Source organism: Chiloscyllium punctatum, chromosome 24 (assembly GCF_047496795.1).
Source record: "Chiloscyllium punctatum isolate Juve2018m chromosome 24, sChiPun1.3, whole genome shotgun sequence".
NCBI lineage: Eukaryota > Metazoa > Chordata > Chondrichthyes > Orectolobiformes > Hemiscylliidae > Chiloscyllium > Chiloscyllium punctatum.
Window position 1 is genome coordinate 60,279,210 of NC_092762.1, and position 21,669 is coordinate 60,300,878.

The 21,669-nt window shown below is 44.7% G+C and overlaps 1 protein-coding gene across 1 annotated transcript in view; it reads right to left on the reverse strand.

The window, feature by feature from the left end:
• fbn2b (fibrillin 2b) overlaps window positions 1-21,669 on the reverse strand; it is a 401,753-nt gene that overhangs the window by 299,905 nt on the left and 80,179 nt on the right. The window contains exons 2-5 of the mRNA XM_072593951.1: window positions 7,585-7,667; window positions 6,490-6,588; window positions 1,322-1,417; window positions 284-379 (exon numbers count right to left, since the gene is read on the reverse strand). Coding sequence (XP_072450052.1) covers window positions 284-379; window positions 1,322-1,417; window positions 6,490-6,588; window positions 7,585-7,667 — 374 coding nt within the window. The remainder of the gene's footprint in view (window positions 1-283; window positions 380-1,321; window positions 1,418-6,489; window positions 6,589-7,584; window positions 7,668-21,669) is intronic.

Consider the following 21,669-nt stretch of genomic DNA (forward strand, 5'->3'; position numbering starts at 1 on the left):
TCCATGTGACATTTTCACATCACTGTGTCATAGTCACCCACTGGGAGTTTCATGTCCATCTATCACCTTCATACGGGATACTAATTTCAGTAAAAAAGCCCACCCAGAAAATGTTTGAACATGATTTTCAATCAGACAGCATTGAAGTTGACCCTGATCACTTGGAACCTGTGGTGATTCCAATGTAAATATTTAGGAACAAAATTCACATAGTGTTAAAGATTAATTCCTGGCATGTAGTCCACAACCCTAGAACTGAGCCACCCCTCAGACATGGCCTTACCTCGTTCACACTGTGGCCCAGTGAACCCGTACACACACGCACAGCGACTCGGTCCAATGCATCGCCCTCCATTCTGGCAGCCATTCTTACACACAGCTAATGATGGAAAGAAAATATGTCACCCTTTGGCAATGTGCCCACATCATTGGTTTGAACAAAGACACAATAGCAATTCTTTTCTTAAAGCTATTTAAAATGCAATAAATATGGTTTGGATTAAATATGATATTTAGCGGAAACAAATGTAGCCGTTACAGATTCCCAGCACAAGTCAGTGTGAAATAGTCCTGAAACGTATCCTTCACAAGCCAGATTCTTGTATGAATCATGGCTTCCTGGAAACTTCCAACTTTGTTCAGCAACAGATATGCCAAATAATGTCAAATGTGACAGACAGATTGTCAGGGAGATAAGTTAAAGTATGTCTTCAAATGCCTTCCATATGGGTTACATCAATGGTTAATGATACAGGCCTGCCACTAGGGATATCACAGTCATTAGAATGTTCACCCCAGGCTTTATTTATATTATTAATCTATTCTTGAAATTATTGGTAATCCTTGTGTTTATTTTGGCAGAAATTCATTTTTTTTGAGTGATGCTAATTGTTTTATATGACAGGTAATGGTCAGTGTGACTACTAAATATTAAAACCAGTAATCAAGCATAACCACTCGCCTAGATAGTTGAACTTACAAATTTATTGTATGAACAAAGACTGCCACATCTCTTCTACTGGACATTGATATAAAACAGGCATTCGGTGCAGAAAGAACAATGAAACTGCAATCAACCCACTGAACATTTAACAGTACAAGAGGTGGTCTTGTATCACTGCTGTACAGTTATAATCTTGCATGATTAGCTACAGACTGATGCTGTTTCCTAAATAGTTTTACTCAATGAATGCACTGAAATTACATGCAGCTCTGGAGTGGCAAACATTTGCCCTGATTAACATCTCTCAAAGCCCTCAGCCCTCTGTGCACTGAGATCTAAGGTAAAGTCTATTTGTAGTCATGTGGTGTTGATACTCACGTTGCCCACAGTGCGTCCCAGTGTATCCTTTCTGGCAAATACAGCTGTCATCTGAGCAAGAGCCACCATTCATACATCTGACATTACACTGCTGGACTGCAAGGAGAACAAAGCAGGTCAGCTGTCTGTACCTACAAAATAGAGAAAGTGAGGACTGCAGATGCTGGCGATCAGAGCTGAAAATGTGTTGCTGCAAAAGCGCAGCAGGTCAGGCAACATCCAAGGAGCAGGAGAATCGACGTTTCGGGCATGAGCCCTTCTTCAGGAATCTTCAGGAATTCCTGAAGAAGGGCTCATGCCCGAAATGTCGATTCTCCTGCTCCTTGGATGCTGCCTGACCTGCTGCGCTTTTCCAACACCACGTTTTCAGCTCTGTACCTACAACATCACAAACTCAACTCTGTCTTCTTCACTTATGGTTTGGCTGCAGCTGCACTTAAATGTGGTTCAAAGGCTGTGCTATCAACATATACAGTAAGGCCCAAAGCCCCATTCCCTTTATTACAGGCTGTTCTTATACAGAAGACAGGCTTAAATAAATGCTCAGCTCCTGACTCTGATTTCTCACTCTATATCTGACTGTGTGCCATCTATTCTTCAAAGTGATTCCCCTGGAAATTGATTTTCTACAATTGTAATTGAGATGCATTTATTTTAAAAAGGGTTTTGTCAGAAGTACAGAAAAGTATTATTAAAGGTGGTTTAATATTTATGGAACAGAAGAAGATTACTTTTGCTCAAAATAACTTTAAGACAACCCATTTAAGAGGGGGATCACTCCTTTGTCCTTGTTCATATGGTTTTCCAATTTGAATTAGCTTCTGGGTGGGAATGGGGCTGAAAGGAGATCCTCAATGTTGCAGAAAGAAAGGTGAAGATCATTCACCTGCACCAGTTTGAGTTACAAAATTCACAACCAACCATGGTATTCATGGATCAGTTTGTTTCTGCACCTTTTGTGCTTCTGATTAGATTGTAGCTGAAACTTTCATCTCTAACTCAGGCCAAAATGCAGAGCGGCCCATCTAACAGAGAAGCATGGGATATTAGTATCATTTCCCCTTTGTTTCAAATTAATCTAATAACAGTTGTGAATGTTCCATAATTGGCACATTTTTTTCCCTCAGTCAGTCCTTCTCACCATATTCTCCCAGGTGACACTTAGCACATTAAAGATCAAAGACAGGAGCCCAACCTGCTGTCTCCTCCAATTTGGGAGATGACAGCAAGAGAAAGGGAGTAGAAATCAATTTAAACAAGGCAAGATAAAGTTAATGGTGCTGGGCTTGGATCCTGCTTTGACCTGACCATTCATTGACATTGGCAACAATGAACTGTCTCCTTTCTCAACCAGCTCACACCTTTGCGTAAATTTCTTGGAATTATTATTTCAAAGGATAAGGGAGAACGTGTGGTGTGAGAAGCCTGATGATGGACGGATGGGGAAGGGGGTGGGTGGAAATTTGTAGCAAGCAGATGGACAAAACATTAACATACTTGTAATTCCTTGTGAGCGTAGTATGGCTGCCAGCTGTGATAACAGAAGAGAGAAGCAGCCCCAAATCATTTAGACATATAACAATATGACCGTTGCCCTCCCTCTATAGGAGAATGTTACTGGATTTGTTTCATTTTCCAGAGCCAATAATGAGCAAAGATTCAATTGGTAAACAGTCTCATCGAGTGCTGAGCCATTCTATCACGACAAAATCTTACAAAATTGTCAAAAATATTTACCTGTGTTTGTTTATTTTTTATGTAAAATTAGAAGCCACCAGATCACCACACTAACAAAAGGGGAACCATTTGCAAATGTATTTTATCTTTCTTTTCATGTTCCAGCTATTTAAAAATAACTAAGATTTATTTGCCCCAATCTTTTACAGTTTTGGTGAAAACTGAATGAAATGCCAAAAATGATCTGTAGTTTCCCCAAATATTCTCTTGATCTTCTGATGAAGACCAAAACTACACCAAAGTTGCATAGCAATTCTGCCCCAAAATGTATTATTCCCAGACATGCAAGGATTTTAATCATACTTTATCATGTTTGAAATAATAACTAAACATTATATCTAAATGACCAAAACAAATGACTATTATTAATTGAAGAACAGGAAATTTTTTCTGCAGAAAAGGGCTTTCAAATAAGAGACCTTCTCAATGAATTAATGTGTCTTGCCCTTGGCTCTCAACTTTGTCCTGTTCTGATTTCCACAATTTCTGTGGTCTTCCTAATGGGGCTATGAGAGGCATGGTATAGATGTCAGACTGCAGTCATGAAACATACAACACTCATGTTTACAGTGTGAAATAATATTCAAAGTGACCTCCAAATGGCTAGCTTGCTTACAAATGTATTTACAGTTTCAAATAGACCAGTATCAATTGTGGTTCAGTGGGGACCTCTGAAACAAAGACGTTGAGAGTCACTTCAGCACAGAAGTCAAGGATGCAATGCCAGCTCATGACTAACTGGGTGCTACATCTTCTTTTGGATATGATGGAAGTAAACTGGGCTTCTGTCTGCCTTCACATATGGTATTAAAAGATTGCAGGGCACTGTTCTGAAGAAGATTTTTCCCTGGCGCTCTGCTGAATATTTCTCAAACAACATCACTGAAACGGTTGAGCCAGTCATAATCCCTGGTTTGTTTGCTGAAACGTGGCCTGTCCTGTTTCTTTCACTACAACAGTGTCTACATTACATCACTTCAAATATACTTCACTGGCCAAAAAACACTTTCAAACATCTTGAGGTTCTCAAAACACAAACTACATGGACACTTTCTTTCATCCTGTGAAATACAATCTCTCAAAATGGCTTTCAAATGTCATCTCCAGGAACAACCATCTTAGCCTATGGACTCACTCCACCATTGCTGTTGTAACCTCCTTTTCCCTCTGCGATTCCTCACTTCCCGCCACTTTCTCCTCTCACTTCCCATGCAGCCTCTTTCTTCCCCCACCCCAACCACTCCCCAACCTTATAGTCACCTATTCCCATATCCCGATTCTCCACTCACAGCTTCCCTCACTCCAGAATTCCAGCCTGCTTCTCCCTCCCTAAACTCTCCAGTGGCCTCCACTGCCCTTTGGGCCCTTCTGGCTGACATTCCCAACACAAATCCAGCAGACAGAATTCCCAGATCCAGTAAAAAGCCCTTCCAGCTTTAGTTGAGGGACACTCCACCTAAAGCTCCTCCTCCCATCCCTAGCCAAAGGCAGCTCTTGGTGCCCCATCCTGACTAGCTCTCAATCCCCTGTTTCTGGCATTTGGTCCCTAAGGCCTATATCTTTGCTGCCAGTCATGGCTGTTGGCCCTTGGTCTCAGCTCTCAGCCTCCCATTCCACCAGCAATTCCCCTGGCGATTAGCTTGGGGATTCCCCCAGTGACTTGCCCAGCAATTCCCCTGGCAACTCCCCCAATGACTCCCCTGGCGATTAGCCTGGAGATTTCCCCAAGTGACTTCCCCAGCAACTTCCCCGGCAACTCCCCCTAACGATTCCCCTAGCAACTCCCCCAGCGACACCCCTGGCAACTCCCCGACGATGAATTGCTCATTGCTCCTCTTCACTGGTGAACCTATCAGCAGCAAGCATGGGAGAGAACCTGACCATGATTGGAGGAGTCATTCCTCCAATTGGCTTAGAAAAAAAAGACACTGAGAACCAGGTGGAAAACTAGTTTATCCAAACTTGACTGACAGAGAAATTTAATTCCAAGGCTCTGGAGCTTAGATATGGCATATGATAACGAGGAAGGGGAGTAAACTATTAAACTAGCAAGTTTTTATATTCCCCTGGCATTATCTAGAAAGTGAAACTTATCTTGTGAGGGATCGTTACCTGCCCTATAAATCTTTGATATATACATATCAATGTAAGACTAAACAGAAAAAACAATCCAGAAAATAGGATAAGAAACTAAAATAAAGCAAAGAACTACAGATTCTGAAGATCTGAAACAAAAACGGAAATTGTTGGAGGAACTCAGCAGGTCTGGCAGTGCCTCTGGACCGGCAACAGAGAAGGGTCACTGGACTTGGGACATTGACTCTGCTTTCTCTGCTTGGATGCTACCAGACTTGCTGAGTTTCTCCAGATATTTGTTTAGGATAAGAAACTAGGAGATTTCATGGGCTGATCGACAAGTGGAGTCATCAATCCCAAATTACCAAATCCAGGCTTTTATATCCTGGCACCTAAAAAAATGCAGCCAGTCACCTGACAACATTCTGTGTAATACCCAAACACCTTCTGTGGAAAATTGAAATTGAGTCTGGTTCCTGGAAAGGTGAAGTCAGGAACAACCCAATTTGTTACTGGTGCAAAATATTTGATGTAGCAATCCGCTATTACTCATACATTCTGCTCCAACACGGCCTGTCCATGCAAAGATACTGATAAGAGTCGAGAGTGTGTGCTGGAAAAGCACAGCAAGTCAGACAGCATCCGAAGAGCAGGAGAATCGACGTTTCAGGCATAAGCCCTTCATCAGGAATGAGGCTTATGGGTAGGGGGAGTTGAGAGGTAAATGGGAGGGGGTGGGGTTGGAGGGAAGTTAGCTGAGAGTGTGATAGGTAGCTGAAAGTGAGGGAGAAGATACTGATAACCCAATCACTGCTTACTAATGAGAGAATCACTTGTGATCATACCTAAAGCTGCAAGGATTGGTAGGATCTACCATCAGGTCTTGTTCCTGAGTTTCTATGCAGATAGACTATTATTATATTATTCCTCCTGAGTTTATGGTCCCAATTTTAATTTCTACTTTAACTGAGTTGTTGTGCCATTGTTAATTAGGGGGACATGCTTAGACATTGGCCATGTCACTTTCAGTTAAAATTGAACCTGGAATAAAAAGATGAAATATTCCCCCATCTGTTGGATATAACATTGCAATACATGTTGAAGTTCAATAGGTGATGTGAGGAAGCTTGACTTTGCATTATTTCATGTTGTGCCTGGCTTGAGAATGTTCATTGGGCCAACATGGATACAGTTGTACCCTGCATCTAACTTGTATTGCATTTGATATGATGGTGTTTGATAGGCCAATGTAGAGATTTCATTATTCTATATCTAACCATTAAATTGATTAGATGAAGGGCTTTGGTGCCTGCATGTTATCACATTGTCCATACAGTCAATGTTATGCCACTTACTTGAACCAGATCCACAACCTGGGGAGAGTTGCCCATTGGCACAGGTGCACATGTTTGGTCTGGAGCAGAATCCATCGCCACACGTGTTCCGACAAATTGCTAAATAAATACAGAAGGAAACACACTTTAAAAACTGTTGATTTAATGTAAAGCAAACAAAGATATAACTGGCTATCATTAGGTCATCTTTAACTTGGTTGAAACCAAGACTCATTCATAACAATTGCTGTTATATTGACAGTCAAATTGTGGATATGTTGATGGTTGATAACACCATGATAAATTTACTATGACCCTACACTGCTATGTCTGCAGTGATATTGTGCTGTTATGCAGTGAGTGACAGTCTTTCTCAGTTTATTCAGAACAAGTACAATAGGTCCACTTAGATAGACAAGAGAAATGATCTAAATGGAAGAGGGAAAAGAGTGGAAGAATGGAGAAGCAAAAGTAAATATTTTTATTTTCATTTTAAGTGACTAAGTTTGTGTGTTAATGATGAGAATATCTGAAATCTAAGAAGCTATCTGATGACAAGAGTAACATCTGGCTCTGTCAGATTGTGTGAAATGGAATTTTATTTTAAACATTAGCTGGCCACGGACTCGTTTAGATTCACAGCCAAGTCGAGTTGATCAATTGACTGGCTGCATCACTCCCACCTTCAATAGTTAATTAGTAATCTATTTTTCGATTTTTCATATTTCTGAAACTATTAAACAAGAACATTCACAGGATGTAAGTGAAACATGATAATCGTTCAAGTTACTGAAACTTTCTTCACAGGTTGCTGGCAGCGTTCAGGACATTTATCTTCAATTCCTGGAGTTTCCAGGACAATCCTGGAGGCTTGGCAACTCAACAGGATAGTCTAAGAGCCAATGTCAGCTGCAAAACTGAGACTAGGTGGAAAAATTCTGGGTTATTTTTGGAATATGGTCGTCAATCACTGTATCAGGAACTCAGTCTCAAACCAACTCCGAAAATGGTCTACACTATGATAGACTGGAATGAGCTTTGAAGAGAAAAAGCACATAACCCAAAGAGGCCCAGATTAAATATGTTTCCCCAGTGGATAGTGCAGGCAATACTTACGCACAATACACTGGTTGCCACCAGGCAATGTTTTCCATCCAGGACAACAGTAGGAATGAAATCGAGATCCACAAACATTTGGCCTGAAAGAAAATGAGAGATATCAGTTACAGAGCTTCCTGTGACCTTGATGATCCCTGTAGTGCTAGCTCAACTCAAACTTACAGTTAATAGTGGAGCAGACATTTAGACTAGGCTGATTGTGGTTACTCCTTCCAATCACCCTCTATATGAACGCTGCTTGCTTAAAGTATCATGGTTATAATATCGTAATATAAATGGAAAAGGTTCTGCCTTGCAAATTGCAGTTTGGTCCCTTTTATACCAAATTATTTGAAAGGTTCATTTCAAGTATTTCCTCATACATGGAAAATACTGTTGAATAACTGTATAAGATTATGCAAATGCGGAAAATTGCAGTTAAGTTCACAATTCACTTCAAGAATAAATATGCTCAAATCATGGTACCCATAGTTTAAAAAGCTTTTGTTTTCCATTTTGAATGTAAATGCAACCTCCCTGCTGGAGATTTGCCTGTTCTGGTCTGCATTCACTTAGAAAATATTCTTTGGTCAATAAAAGGTGTATCTGGGCAATTCATTGCCTCTCATTTAGACGTCTCATCCTCAAATGCTTTGAGAATACGGGAACTCAAATATGAGCTAACACATAGAGTCATAGAGATATACAGCATGAAAACAAACCCTTCGGTCCAACCCGTCCATGCCGATCAGATATCCCAACCCAATCTAGTCCCACCTGCCAGGACCCAACCCATACCCTTCCAAACCCTTCCTATTCATATACCCATCCAAATGCCTCTTAAATGTTGCAAATGTACCAGCCTCCATCACATCCTCAGGCTGCACATTCCATACCCATATCACCCTCTGTGTGAAAAAGTTGCCCCGTAGGTGTCTTTTATATCTTTCCCCTCTCGCCCTAAACCTATGCCCTCCAGTTCTGGACTTGAGAATTCCTATTGATAGGAACAAAACAATGTGTTTGACACTTAAGTCCAATTGCCAAAGTTATAATGGACCTTAGTGGCTCTCTTTCTGATCGGGCATTCCACACTAAGCAGAAGATAAAATTACGCTACCCCATAAAGAGAATCTTTCAGTTACTTCAGGAACATACTGTCACTACAGTCAAAGTGATTGGCACATCATTCAATTATGTGCCTGGATAATTCCCTCTATTGCTATTAGAAGCTTCCTGTCAGGTGATATGATCTAATTGGAACAGTGAACTGTCTCATTTCCCTGTTCCACTCCTCCACTAGTCACAACCAAGTCTGTATTTAAAAAGGTAGTATTGACAATAGTTTGGCTGTATCTATGTGACTGTATATAGCTCAGTATAAGATACAAGTCAGCCAGGTTCTTAAAAAACAAGAACTAGATTATTGCAAACTGTACTCACTTCAGCTTGATGCAAAGATTATTAACAAGCTTTTTAAACTGTGCAGATTTTTACAATTAACGCCCCCCCCACCCCACACACACACGTATAATCTTATTATTGCAGAGTATTATCTTAAAAGTACATTGTCCAATTGACAGTTAAAGACAAGAAAATGAATGATTTGCAGATTGTCCCAAATGTTGGTCTGTAGCCGAAATCACTTAGTGCACAAACTGAAGGCATTTGGACTTCTTCCTGGATCAGTTATATCTGGCTGGATTTGCGTTTTTTGGAGGCAGGACAATCTGAATTCTCCTTTAGAACCCTCTGCTTATGGTGATAAAGAACAGCAGTGGGTTTTCAACTCACACTTTGGTGTTAGTGAAAAAAAAGAGAAGACAAAAGTTGTTGCGCCAATTACAAGTTATCTCAGACTGCGTCCAAATCCAACACTCTACTTCAACCACAGAGTTGTGTGACCTCTCTCAGTATTTTGCAGATTTGGTGACTCCATCCAGGCAACTTGTCCCTTGCAAGTGCAACATTATTGCTGCTGTGGCCAATCTCATCATTTGTAAAGTTTTCTAAAACATTCTGTATAATATATATGTATATAAAATATATAAACGGTCAATAATAATATAAATAAATGCCTTGGATAACACATCTTCAGGGTCTGTTTCCATGCTGTACATCTCTATGACTCTATAACTCTATGAGTTGAAGTAACTTTTCCCAAAATCTGCACTTAGTTGGTTCAGGTCAATAAAGAAGTTATCAATAGACAACTGGAGCCAAGAACTGATGGTCTGTAAGAGTCATAGAGATGTACAGCATGGAAACTGACACTTCAGTCCAACCCGTCCATGCTGACCAGATATCCCAACCCAATCTAGTCCCACCTGCCAGCACCCGGCCCATATCCCTCCAAACCCTTCCTATTCATATACCCAAAAAAAGCCTCTTAAATGGTGCAATTGTACCAGCCTCCACCACATCCTCTGGCAGGTCATTCCATACACGCACCACCCTCTGTGTGAAAATGTTGCCCGTTAGGTCTCTTTTATACCTTTCCCCTATCACCCTAAACCTATGCCCTCTAGTCTGGACTTCCCCACTCCAGGGAAAAGACTTTGTCTATTTACCTATCTATGCCCCTCATAATTTTATAAACCTCTATAAGGTCACCCCTCAGCCTCCGACGCTCCAGGGAAAACAGCCACAACCTGTTCAGTCCCTCCCTATAGCTCAAATCCTCCAACCCTGGCAACATCCTTGTGAATCTTTTCTGAACCCTTTCAAGATTCACAGCATCTTTCCAATAGGAAGGAGACCAGAATTGCACACAATATTCCAACAGTGGCCTAACCAATGTCCTGTACAGCCGCAACATGACCTCCCAACTACTGTACTCAATACTCTGACCAATAAAGGAAAGCATACCAAACACCTTCTTCACTATCCTATCTACCTGCGACTGCACTTTCAAGGAGCTATGAACCTGCACTCCAAGGTCTCTTTGTTCAGCAACACTCCCTAGGACCTTACCATTAAGTGTATAAGCCCTGCTAAGATTTGCTTTCCCAAAATGCAGCACCTCGCATTTATCTGAATTAAACTCCATCTGCCACTTCTCAGCTCATTGGCCCATCTGGTCAAGATCCTGATGTAATCTGAGGTAACCCTCTTCGCTGTCCACTACACCTCCAATTTTGGTGTCATCTGCAAACTTACTAACTGTACTTCTTATGCTCACATCCAAATCATTTATGTAAATGACAAAAAGTAGAGGACCTAGCACTGATCCTTGTGGCACTCCTCTGGTCACAGGACTCCAGTCTGAAAAACAACCCGCCACCACCACCCTCTGTCTTCTACCTTTGAGCCAGTTTTGTATCCAAATGGCTCATTCTCTCTGTATTCCATGAGATCTAACCTTGTTGACGCCTTACTTAAGTCCATATAGATCACATCTACTGCTCTGCCCTCATCAATCTTCTTTGTTACTTCTTCAAAAAACTCAATCAAGTTTGTGAGACATGATTTCCCATGCACTAAGCCATGTTGACTATCCCTAATCAGTCCTTGCCTTTCCAAGTACATGTACATCCTGTCCCTCAGGATTCCCTCCAACAACTTGCCTATCAGAATTCAACAACTTCAGTGAGATCTATTGATTTTAAATTTTACATGTAAATAGTTCAAACAAAAATGGTGAAAATTTCCTCCCATCTGACTTAACAAATAATGCAAGTGAAATATTCAGCCCGTGCTGTGATTATGAATGTGCTAGTGTTCAATAGAGAGACAGTAAGGTAGATTCTCCTCCAGGAGGTCATGAGGCTGATGGGAAATGTATTTCAGGGTTGGTTTAAACAGTTTCACATATTTATTATGTCTGCATGCAACAGTGGATCACAAGCAATACTTACAGAAGGACACATACTTCGCATCACCCCTTCGCTTTCCATTATGCAAACACTGGGAATAAGTAGAACTGAGTTGATACGAATATCAGAGTCGGACCGAACAATTAAAGTAATAAGGCTGTTTTATCATAGCGTCACATCCACACTTGCCAACTTTTGTTCGTGTTTCTTAATGAATTCCTGGCTTGATGTGCTCACTACAGTTTCCATTGCACCATCAGCTACTAGGCTCTGTGTTCTGGAGTACCATCCTTGAACCTTCTCTACTTCTTTTATGATGCTATTTAAAACATTCTTCTCTGACCAAACTTCTGGCTACCTGTCCTATTATGATTCGGTTTTCCATTTTCTCACTGTAGTCACTAAGACATTTACACTGACTCCCCTCCCCGAATAATTCTCCCATGAAGCAACTTGGGATGTCTTACTATATTAAAGGCACTACATAGGCATAAGTTGTTGTTGCTCCTGAGGAACTGATTTGTACTAACATCAGTTTAAAACTCAGTCACCTCCAGATAAAGATCCCAAAAGGAAATCCCAATCTTCCGCCCCAAACTTTTTATACAGACACCCATTGGATCTGACTGCTTTATAAGCAAATCATTCCAATATAAACTCCAGATCCAAAGATAGTATGTTCTCTAATCATCTGTTTTAACAGAAGCTCACTGCTCTAAATCCATTTTAATAGTTGAACTATGAATAGATAAAATAGACAGTCTTATTACTGTATGGTTTTATTCAGCTTGAATTACTAACTGATGACTGATTAAAGATGATAAATTAATCAGTGCGCACTAGCCTGCAACAGGAACAGGATAGGAATTAAAGGTTCGGGAGCATTTATCCATCAAGATATCAGTTGCCTGAGAATGGCTAAGAACTGCACAGCAGGATATCCTCATGATTAGAAAGATAGGATGAACCGAATCAAGTAGTAATTAAGTGGCATCAAGGTGAGTTGTAAAAGACTAAATCGTATGAAAAAACTGAAGTAAGGAATGTTAAATTCCTGAAAAATAATTATTTTCAGTAGAAGAGAGTATGTTCAGTGTTAATTTTGGGACATTGTAAGAGCAGAGTAGAGGTAGCTACAGTGAGATGTAATTCCTGAGTTTAGGATGAATTAGACAGGTGAGTTCGAATACAGACTAATCACCGCTTTGTCAATCACCTATCACAGTGTGATACCCCCTGAATAAATTAGTATAATCACTAATCTCACACGAACAGGACAGAGGTAAACACAGGGCTTAAATGCAGCTGAGAACTGACAGCTCTACAGCCATTCAAAGTTAATTTCTCCAAGAATAATGTGGTTTTGAGGGTTTATAGACATTGGTGACCAAACAGGGTTACTGTTAAACTAAGGTTTCGTTGATTAGGATTTGGTCCCAAGGTAATTGAAAAATGCTTAAAGCATGTTTGAATATCTGGACTTTGTTCCTGAAGTAAATCTCAGAGGCTCAACCGGCGCCATGTTAAGGTAGACTATTAGTTGTTTTACTGTGTAAACACACTTATTCTGTGCTTTGTGCTATAGGAGAAGCAGTGAGGAATTTTGATGATTTATTGCCGAACTGGAGGCAAAGAACTTTGACTCCATTGATGTTTAAGGGCCCTGAAGCTGAAGATTAGAAAATATAATTGGGTACCAATGAAACATAAATGCCTAATCATCTGGTTTCATTTGGGTTAATGGCTCAAAATCAGGAGGACAATAATTCACTTGAGGTCTTGCTCCTGCTCTGGCTCCTAATGTCTATCTATCACACCTGTAATAGCATAGAATCATTGAATCATAGAATCCCGACAGTGCAGAGGCAGGCCATTCAGCCCATCAAGTCCACACCAACTCTCCGATGCGTATCCCACCCATACCCAGTATCCCTAATTTATCCCTGCAACCCCACATTACTCATGGTTAACTCATCTAGTCTGCACATCCCTGGACACTATGGGGCAATTTAGCATGGCCAGTCCACCTAACCTACACATCTTTGAACATGAATGTATTGAGATTGGCATCCCCTCAAATTCCTTCCTCACGAGACCTGTGGGATTGTGCTTTCGTAACAGTCAAAGCTTTCTTAAGGTAAATGAAAAGAACAGAATGAATCCAGAACAACAGAAGTCTCACACTGTCCCAACTTACAATATCAGGCAACTCACACGTTTGACTGAGACCACATTCTATCCTTCAACTCTTCTCCTGAATCTGTACCCCTGTGACCGGGTGCATTTCACAGCATCCAGACTGTGATTGGGGTATACTTCTCTGGGCACTGACTATGACTGGGTTATAATTCTCTGTGCACTGACTGTGACTGGGGTACAGTTCTCTGTGCACTGACTTTGACTGAGGTACAGTTCTCTGTGCACCGTCTGTGACTGGGGTTCATTTTGCTGGGCATCACTGTGACTGGGGTATACTTCTCTGTGCACTGACTGTGACTGGGGTACAGTTCTCTGGGCACTGACAGTGATAGGGGAACAGTTCTCTGTGCACTGACTGTCACCAGGGTACAGATCGCTGGACACTAACTGTGACTGGAGTAGAGTTCCCTGGGCACTGACTGTGACTGGGGAACAGTTTGCTGGGCACTGACTGTGACTGGGGTACAGTTTGCTGGGCATTGACTGTGACTGAGGTATTGTTCTCTGTGCACTGACTGTGACCAGGGTACAGTTCCCTGGGCACTGACTGTGACTGGGGTACAGTTTTCAGAGCACTGACTGTGACTGGGGTATAGTTCCCTGGGCACTGACTGTGACTGGGGTACAGCTCTCAGAGCACTGACTGTGACTGGGGTATATTTCTTTATGCACTGACTATGACTGGCATACAGTTTGCAGGGCATTCACAGTGACTGGGGTATAGTTCTCTGTGCACTGACTATAACTGGGGTACAGTTCTCTATGTACTGACTGTGACTGAGGTACAGTTCTCTGTGCACTGACTTTGACTGGGGTACAGTTCTCTCTGCACTCTCGGTGACTTGGGTAGATTTCCCTGCGCACTGACTTTGTTTGAGGTAAAGTTCTATCTACACAGACCGTGACTGGGGTACGGTTTGCTAGGCACTGACTGTGACTGGGGTACAGCTCTCTGTGCACTGACTGTGACTGGGGTACAGCTCTCTGTGCACTGACTGTGACTGGGGTACAGTTCTCTGGGCACTGACTGTGACTGGGGTACAGTTCTCGGGGCACTGACTGTGACTGGGGCACAGTACTCAGGGCACTGACTGTGACTGGGGTACAGTTCTCTGGGCACTGACTGTGACTGGGGTAAAGTTCTCAGTGCACTCAGTGTGACCAGGGTACAGTTCTCTGGACACTGACTGTGACTGGGGTACAGTGCTCTGTGCACTGACTGTGACTGGTGTACAGTCGTCTGGGCACTGACTGTGACTGGGGTACAGTTCTCTGGGCACTGACTGTGACGGGGGTACAGTTCTCTGGGCACTGACTGTGACTGGGGTACAGTTTGCTGGGCATTGACTGTGACTGAGGTATAGTTCTCTGTGCACTGACTGTGACTGGGGTACAGTTCTCCGTGCACTGACTGTGACTGAGGTCCTGTTCTCTATGTACTGACTGTGACTAGGGTATAGTTCTCTGGGCACTGACTGTGACGGGGGTACAGTTTGCAGGCCATTGACTGTGACTGAGGTATAGTTCTCTGTGCACTGACTGTGACTGAGGTACAGTTCTCTCTGCACTGTCGGTGCCACAGGTAGATTTCCCTACACACTGACTTTGTTTGAGGTAAAGTTCTCTGTGCACTGGGGTACAGTTCTCTATGTACTGACTGTGACTGGGGTACAGTTCTCTGTGCACTGACTTTGACTGGGGTACAGTTCCCTATACACTGACTGGGACTGGGTTATAATTCTCTGTGCACTGACTGTGACTGGGGTACAGTTCTCTGTGCACTGACGCGACTGAGGTACAGTTCCCTGTACACTGACTGGGACTGGGTTATAATTCTCTGTGCACTGACTATGACTGGAGTACAGTTCTCTGTGCACGGACTGTGACTGCGGTACAGTTCTCTGAACACTGACTGTGACTGGGTTATAATTCTCGGTGCACTGACTGTGACTGGGATACAGTTCTCTGGGCACTGACTGTGACTGGGGTACAGTTCTCTGTGCACTGACTGTGACTGGGGTACAGTTTGCTGGGCATTTACTGTGACTGAGGTATAGTTCTCTGTGCACTGACTGTTACTGGGGTACTGTTCTCCATGTACTGACTGTGACTAGGGTACAGGCCTCTGGGCACTGACTGTGACTGGGGTACAGTTTGCTGGGCATTGTCTGTGACTGGGATACAGTTCTCTGTGCACTGACTGTGACTGAGGTACAGTTCTCTCTGCACTGTCGGTGACTCAGGTAGATTTCCATGTGCACTGACTTTGTTTGAGGTAAAGTTCTCTGTGCACTGACTGTGACTTGGGTACAGTTCTCTGTGCACTGACTGTCACTGGGGTACAGTTCTCTGGGCACTGACTGTGACTGGGGTACAGTTTGCTGGGCATTGACTGTGACTGAGGTATAGTTCTCTGTGCACTGACTGACTGGGGTACAGCTCTCTGTGCACTGTCTTTGACGGAAGTACAATTCTCTTCCATTGTCGGTGACTCGGATAGAGTTCCCTGCGCACTGACTTTGATTGAGGTACAGTTGTCTATACACAGACTGTGACTGGGGTACAGTTCTCTGTGTAATGACTGTGACTGGGGTACAGTTCTCTGTGCACTGACTGTGACTGAGGTACAGTTCTCTGTGCACTATCAGTGACTGGGGTACAGCTCTCTGTGCACTGACGGTGACTGGGTTATATTTCTCTGTGCACTGACTGTGACTAGGGTACAGTTCTCTGAGCACTGACTGTGACTGTGCGTACAGTTCTCTGTGCACTGACTATGACTGGCCTACAGTGTGCACGGCATTCACTGTGATTGGGCTATAGATCTCTGTGCGGTTACTGTGACTGGGGTACAGTTCTCTGAACACTGACTTTGACTGAGGTACAGTTGTCTGTGCATTGTCTGTGACTGGGGTACAGTTTGCTGGGCATCACTGTGACTGGGATATAGTTCTCTGTGCACTGACTGTGACTGGGGTACAGTTCTCTGTACACTGACGTGACTGAGGTACAGTTCCCTGTACGCTGACTGGGACTGGGTTATAGTTCTCTGTGCACTGACTGTGACTGGGGTACAGTTCTCTGTGCACTGTCTGTGTCTGGGTTGTAATTGTCTGTGCACTGACTGTGACTGGGTTACAGTACTCAGGGCACTGACTGTAACTGGGGTACAGTTCTCTGTGCAGTGACTATGACTGGGGTACAGGTCTCTGTGCACTGACTGTGACTGGGGTACAGTTCTCTGTGCACTGACTGTGACTGGAGTACTGTTCTCTGTGCACTGACTGTGACTAGGGTACAGTGCTCTGTGCACTGACAGTGACTGGGGTACAGTTCTCTGTGCACTGACTGTGACTGGAGTACTGTTCTCTGTGCACTGACTGTGACCAGGGTACAGTTCTCTGTGCACTGACAGTGACGGGGGTACAGTTTGCTGGGCATTGACTGTGACTCAGGTATAGTTCTCTGTGCACTGACTGACTGGGGTACAGCTCTCTATGCACTGTCTTTGACTGAGGTACAATTCTCTCTCCAATGTCGGTGACTCGGATAGAGTTCCCTGTGCACTGACTTTGATTGAGGTACAGTTGTCTATACACCGACTGTGACTGGGGTACAGTTCTCTGGGCACTGACTGTGACTGGGGTACTGTTCTCTATGTGCTGACTGTGACTAGGGTATAGTTCTCTGGGCACTGACTGTGACGGGGGTACAGTTCTCTGGGCACTGGCTGCGACTGGGGTACTGTTCCCTGTGCACTGACTGTGACTGCAGTACAGTTCTCTGTGCACTGACAGTGACGGGGGTACAGTTCTCTGTGCACTGACTGTGACTGGGATACAGTTCTCTGGGCACTGACTGTGACTGGGGTACAGTTTGCTGGGCATTGACTGTGACTCAGGTATAGTTCTCTGTGCACTGACTGTGACTGGGGTACAGTACTCTGTACACTGACTGTGAATGGTGTACAGTGCTCTGTGCACTGACTGTGACTGGCGTACAGTCGTCTGGGCACTGACTGTGACTGGGGTACAGTTCTCTGGGCACTGACTGTGAAGGGGTACAATTTGCAGGCCATTGACTGTGACTGAGGTAAAGTTCTCTGTGCACTGACTGTGACTGAGGTACAGTTCTCTGGGCACTGACTGTGACGGGGGTACAGTTTGCTGGGCATTGACTGTGGCTGGGGTACAGTTCTCTGTGCAGTGACTATGACTGGGGTACAGGTCTCTGTGCACTGACTGTGACTGGGGTACAGTTCTCTGTGCACTGACTGTGACTGGAGTACTGTTCTCTGTGCACTGACTGTGACCAGGGTACAGTTTGCTGGGCATTGACTGTGACTCAGGTATAGTTCTCTGTGCACTGACTGACTGGGGTACAGCTCTCTATGCACTGTCTTTGACTGAGGTACAATTCTCTCTCCAATGTCGGTGACTCGGATAGAGTTCCCTGTGCACTGACTTTGATTGAGGTACAGTTGTCTATACACCGACTGTGACTGGGGTACAGTTCTCTGGGCACTGACTGTGACTGGGGTACTGTTCTCTATGTGCTGACTGTGACTAGGGTATAGTTCTCTGGGCACTGACTGTGACGGGGGTACAGTTCTCTGGGCACTGGCTGCGACTGGGGTACTGTTCCCTGTGCACTGACTGTGACTGCAGTACAGTTCTCTGTGCACTGACAGTGACGGGGGTACAGTTCTCTGTGCACTGACTGTGACTGGGATACAGTTCTCTGGGCACTGACTGTGACTGGGGTACAGTTTGCTGGGCATTGACTGTGACTCAGGTATAGTTCTCTGTGCACTGACTGTGACTGGGGTACAGTACTCTGTACACTGACTGTGAATGGTGTACAGTGCTCTGTGCACTGACTGTGACTGGCGTACAGTCGTCTGGGCACTGACTGTGACTGGGGTACAGTTCTCTGGGCACTGACTGTGAAGGGGTACAATTTGCAGGCCATTGACTGTGACTGAGGTAAAGTTCTCTGTGCACTGACTGTGACTGAGGTACAGTTCTCTGGGCACTGACTGTGACGGGGGTACAGTTTGCTGGGCATTGACTGTGGCTGGGGTACAGTTCTCTGTGCACTGACTGTGACTGGGGTACAGCTCTCTGTGCACTGACAGTGACTGGGGTACAGCTCTCTGTGCACTGTCTTTGACTGAGGTACAATTCTCCCTCCACTGTCGGTGACTCGGATAGAGTTCTCTGCGCACTGACTTTGATTGAGGTACAGTTGTCTATACACCGACTGTGACTGGGGTACAGTTCTCTGGGCACTGACTGTGACTGGGGTACTGTTCTCTATGTACTGACTGTGACTAGGGTATAGTTCTCTGGGCACTGACTGTGACTGGGGTACAGTTTGCTGGGCATTGACTGTGACTGAGGTATAGTTCTCTGGGCACTGACTGTGACTGGGGTACAGTTCTCTGGGCACTGGCTGTGACTGGGGTACAGTTTGCTGAGCATTGACTGTGACTGAGGTATAGTTCTCTGTGCACTGACTGTGACTGGGGTACAGTTCTCTGGGCACTGACTGTGACTGGGGTATAGTTCTCTGGGCACTGACTGTGACTGGGGTACAGTTTGCTGGGCATTGACTGTGACTCAGGTATAGTTCTCTGTGCACTGACTGACTAGGGTACAGCTCCCTGTGCACTGTCTTTGACTGAGGTACAATTCTCTCTCCACTGTCGGTGACTCGGATAGAGTTCCCTGCGCACTGACTTTGATTGAGGTACAGTTGTCTTTACACAGACTGTGACTGGTGTACAGTTCTCTGTGTACTGACTGTGACTGGGGTACAGTTCTCTGGGCACTGTCTGTGACTGGGGTATAGTTCTCTGTGCACTGACTGTGACTGGGGTACAGTTCTCCGTGCACTGTCTGTGTCTGGGTTGTAATTCTCTGTGCACTGACTGTGACTGGGGTACAGTTCCCTGTACACTAACTGTGACTGGGTTATACTTCTCTGTGCACTGACTGTGACCAGGGTACAGTTCTCGGGGCACTGACTGTCACAGGGTTACAGTACTCAGGGCACTGACTGTGACTGGGGTACAGTTCTCTGTGCAGTGACTATGACTGGGGTACAGGTCTCTGTGCACTGACTGTGACTGGGGTACTGTTCTATATGTACTGACTGTGACTGGGGTACAGTTCTCTGTGCACTGACTGTGATAGGGGTACTGTTCTCTATGTACTGACTGTGACTGGGGTATAGTTCTCTCTGCACTCTCGGTGACTCGAGTAGATTTCCCTGCGCACTGACTTTGTTTGAGGGAAAGTTCTCTCTACACAGACTGTGACTGGGGCACGGTTTGCTAGGCACTGACTGTGACTGGGGTACAGCTCCCTGTGCACTGACTGTGACTGGGGTACAATTTGCTGGGCATTGACTGTGACTGAGCTATAGTTCTCTGTGCACTGACTGTGACTGGATTATAGTTCTCTGGGCACAGTCTGTGACTGGGGCACAGTACTCAGGGCACTGACTGTGACTGGGGTACAGTTCTCTGTGCACTGAGTGTGACCAGGGTACAGTTCTCTGGACACTGACTGTGACTGGTGTACAGTGCTCTGTGCACTGACTGTGACTGGCGTACAGTCGTCTGGGCACTGACTGTGACTGGGGTACAGTTCTCTGGGCACTGAGTGTGAAGGGGGTACAGTTTGCAGGCCATTGACTGTGACTGAGGTATAGTTCTCTGTGCACTGACTGTGACTGAGGTACAGTTCTCTCTGCACTGTCGGTGCCACAGGTAGATTTCCCTGCGCACTGACTTTGTTTGAGGTAAAGTTCTCTGTGCACTGACTGTCACTGGGGTACTGCTCTCTGTGTACTGACTGTGACTGGGGTACAGCTCTCTGTGCACTGACTGTGACTGGGGTACCGTTCTCTGTGCACTGACTGTGACTGGGGTACAGTTCTCTGTGCAGTGACTATGACTGGGGTACAGGTCTCTGTGCACTGACTGTGACTGGGGTACAGTTTGCTGGGCATTGACTGTAACTGAGGTATATTTCTCTGTGCACTGACTGTGACTGGGGTACTGTTCTATATGTACTGACTGTGACTGGGGTACAGTTCTCTGTGCACTGACTGTGACTGGAGTACTGTTCTCTGTGCACTGACTGTGACTGGGGTACAGCTCTCTGTGTACCGACTGTGACTGGGGTACTGTTCTCTGTGCACTGACTGTGACTAGGGTACAGCTCTCTGTGCACTGTCTTTGACTGAGGTACAATTCTCTCTCCACTGTCGGTGACTCGGATAGAGTTCCCTGCGCACTGACTTTGATTGAGGTACAGTTGTCTATACACCGACTGTGACTGGGGTACAGTTCTCTGGGCACTGACTGTGACTGGGGTACTGTTCTCTATGTGCTGACTGTTACTAGGGTATAGTTCTCTGGGCACTGACTGTGACGGGGGTACAGTTCACTGGGCACTGGCTGTGACTGGGGTACAGTTCTCTGTGCACTGACTGTGACTGGGGTACAGTTTGCTGGGCATTGACTGTGACTCCGGTATAGTTCTCTGTGCACTGACTGACTGGGGTACAGTTCTCTGTGCTCTGACAGTGACGGGGGTACAGTTCTCTGTGCACTGACTGTGACTGGGATACAGTTCTCTGGGCCTGACTGTGACTGGGGTACAGTTTGCTGGGCATTGACTGTGACTCAGGTATAGTTCTCTGTGCACTGACTGACTGGGGTACAGCTCTCTGTGCACTGTCTTTGACTGAGGTACAATTCTCTCTCCACTGTCGGTGACTCGGATAGATTTCCCTGCGCACTGACTTTGTTTGAGGTAAAGTTCTCTCTACACAGACTGTGACTGGAGTACGGTTTGCTAGGCACTGACTGTGACTGGGGTACAGCTCTCTTTGCACTGACTCTGACTGGGGTACAGTTTGCTGGGCATTGACTGTGACTGAGGTATAGTTCTCTGGGCACTGACTGTGACTGGGGTTCAGTTTTCTGTGCACTGACAGTGACTGGGGTACAGTTCTCTGTGCACTGACTGTGACTGGGGTACAGTTCTCTGTGCACTGACTGTGACTGGAGTAATGT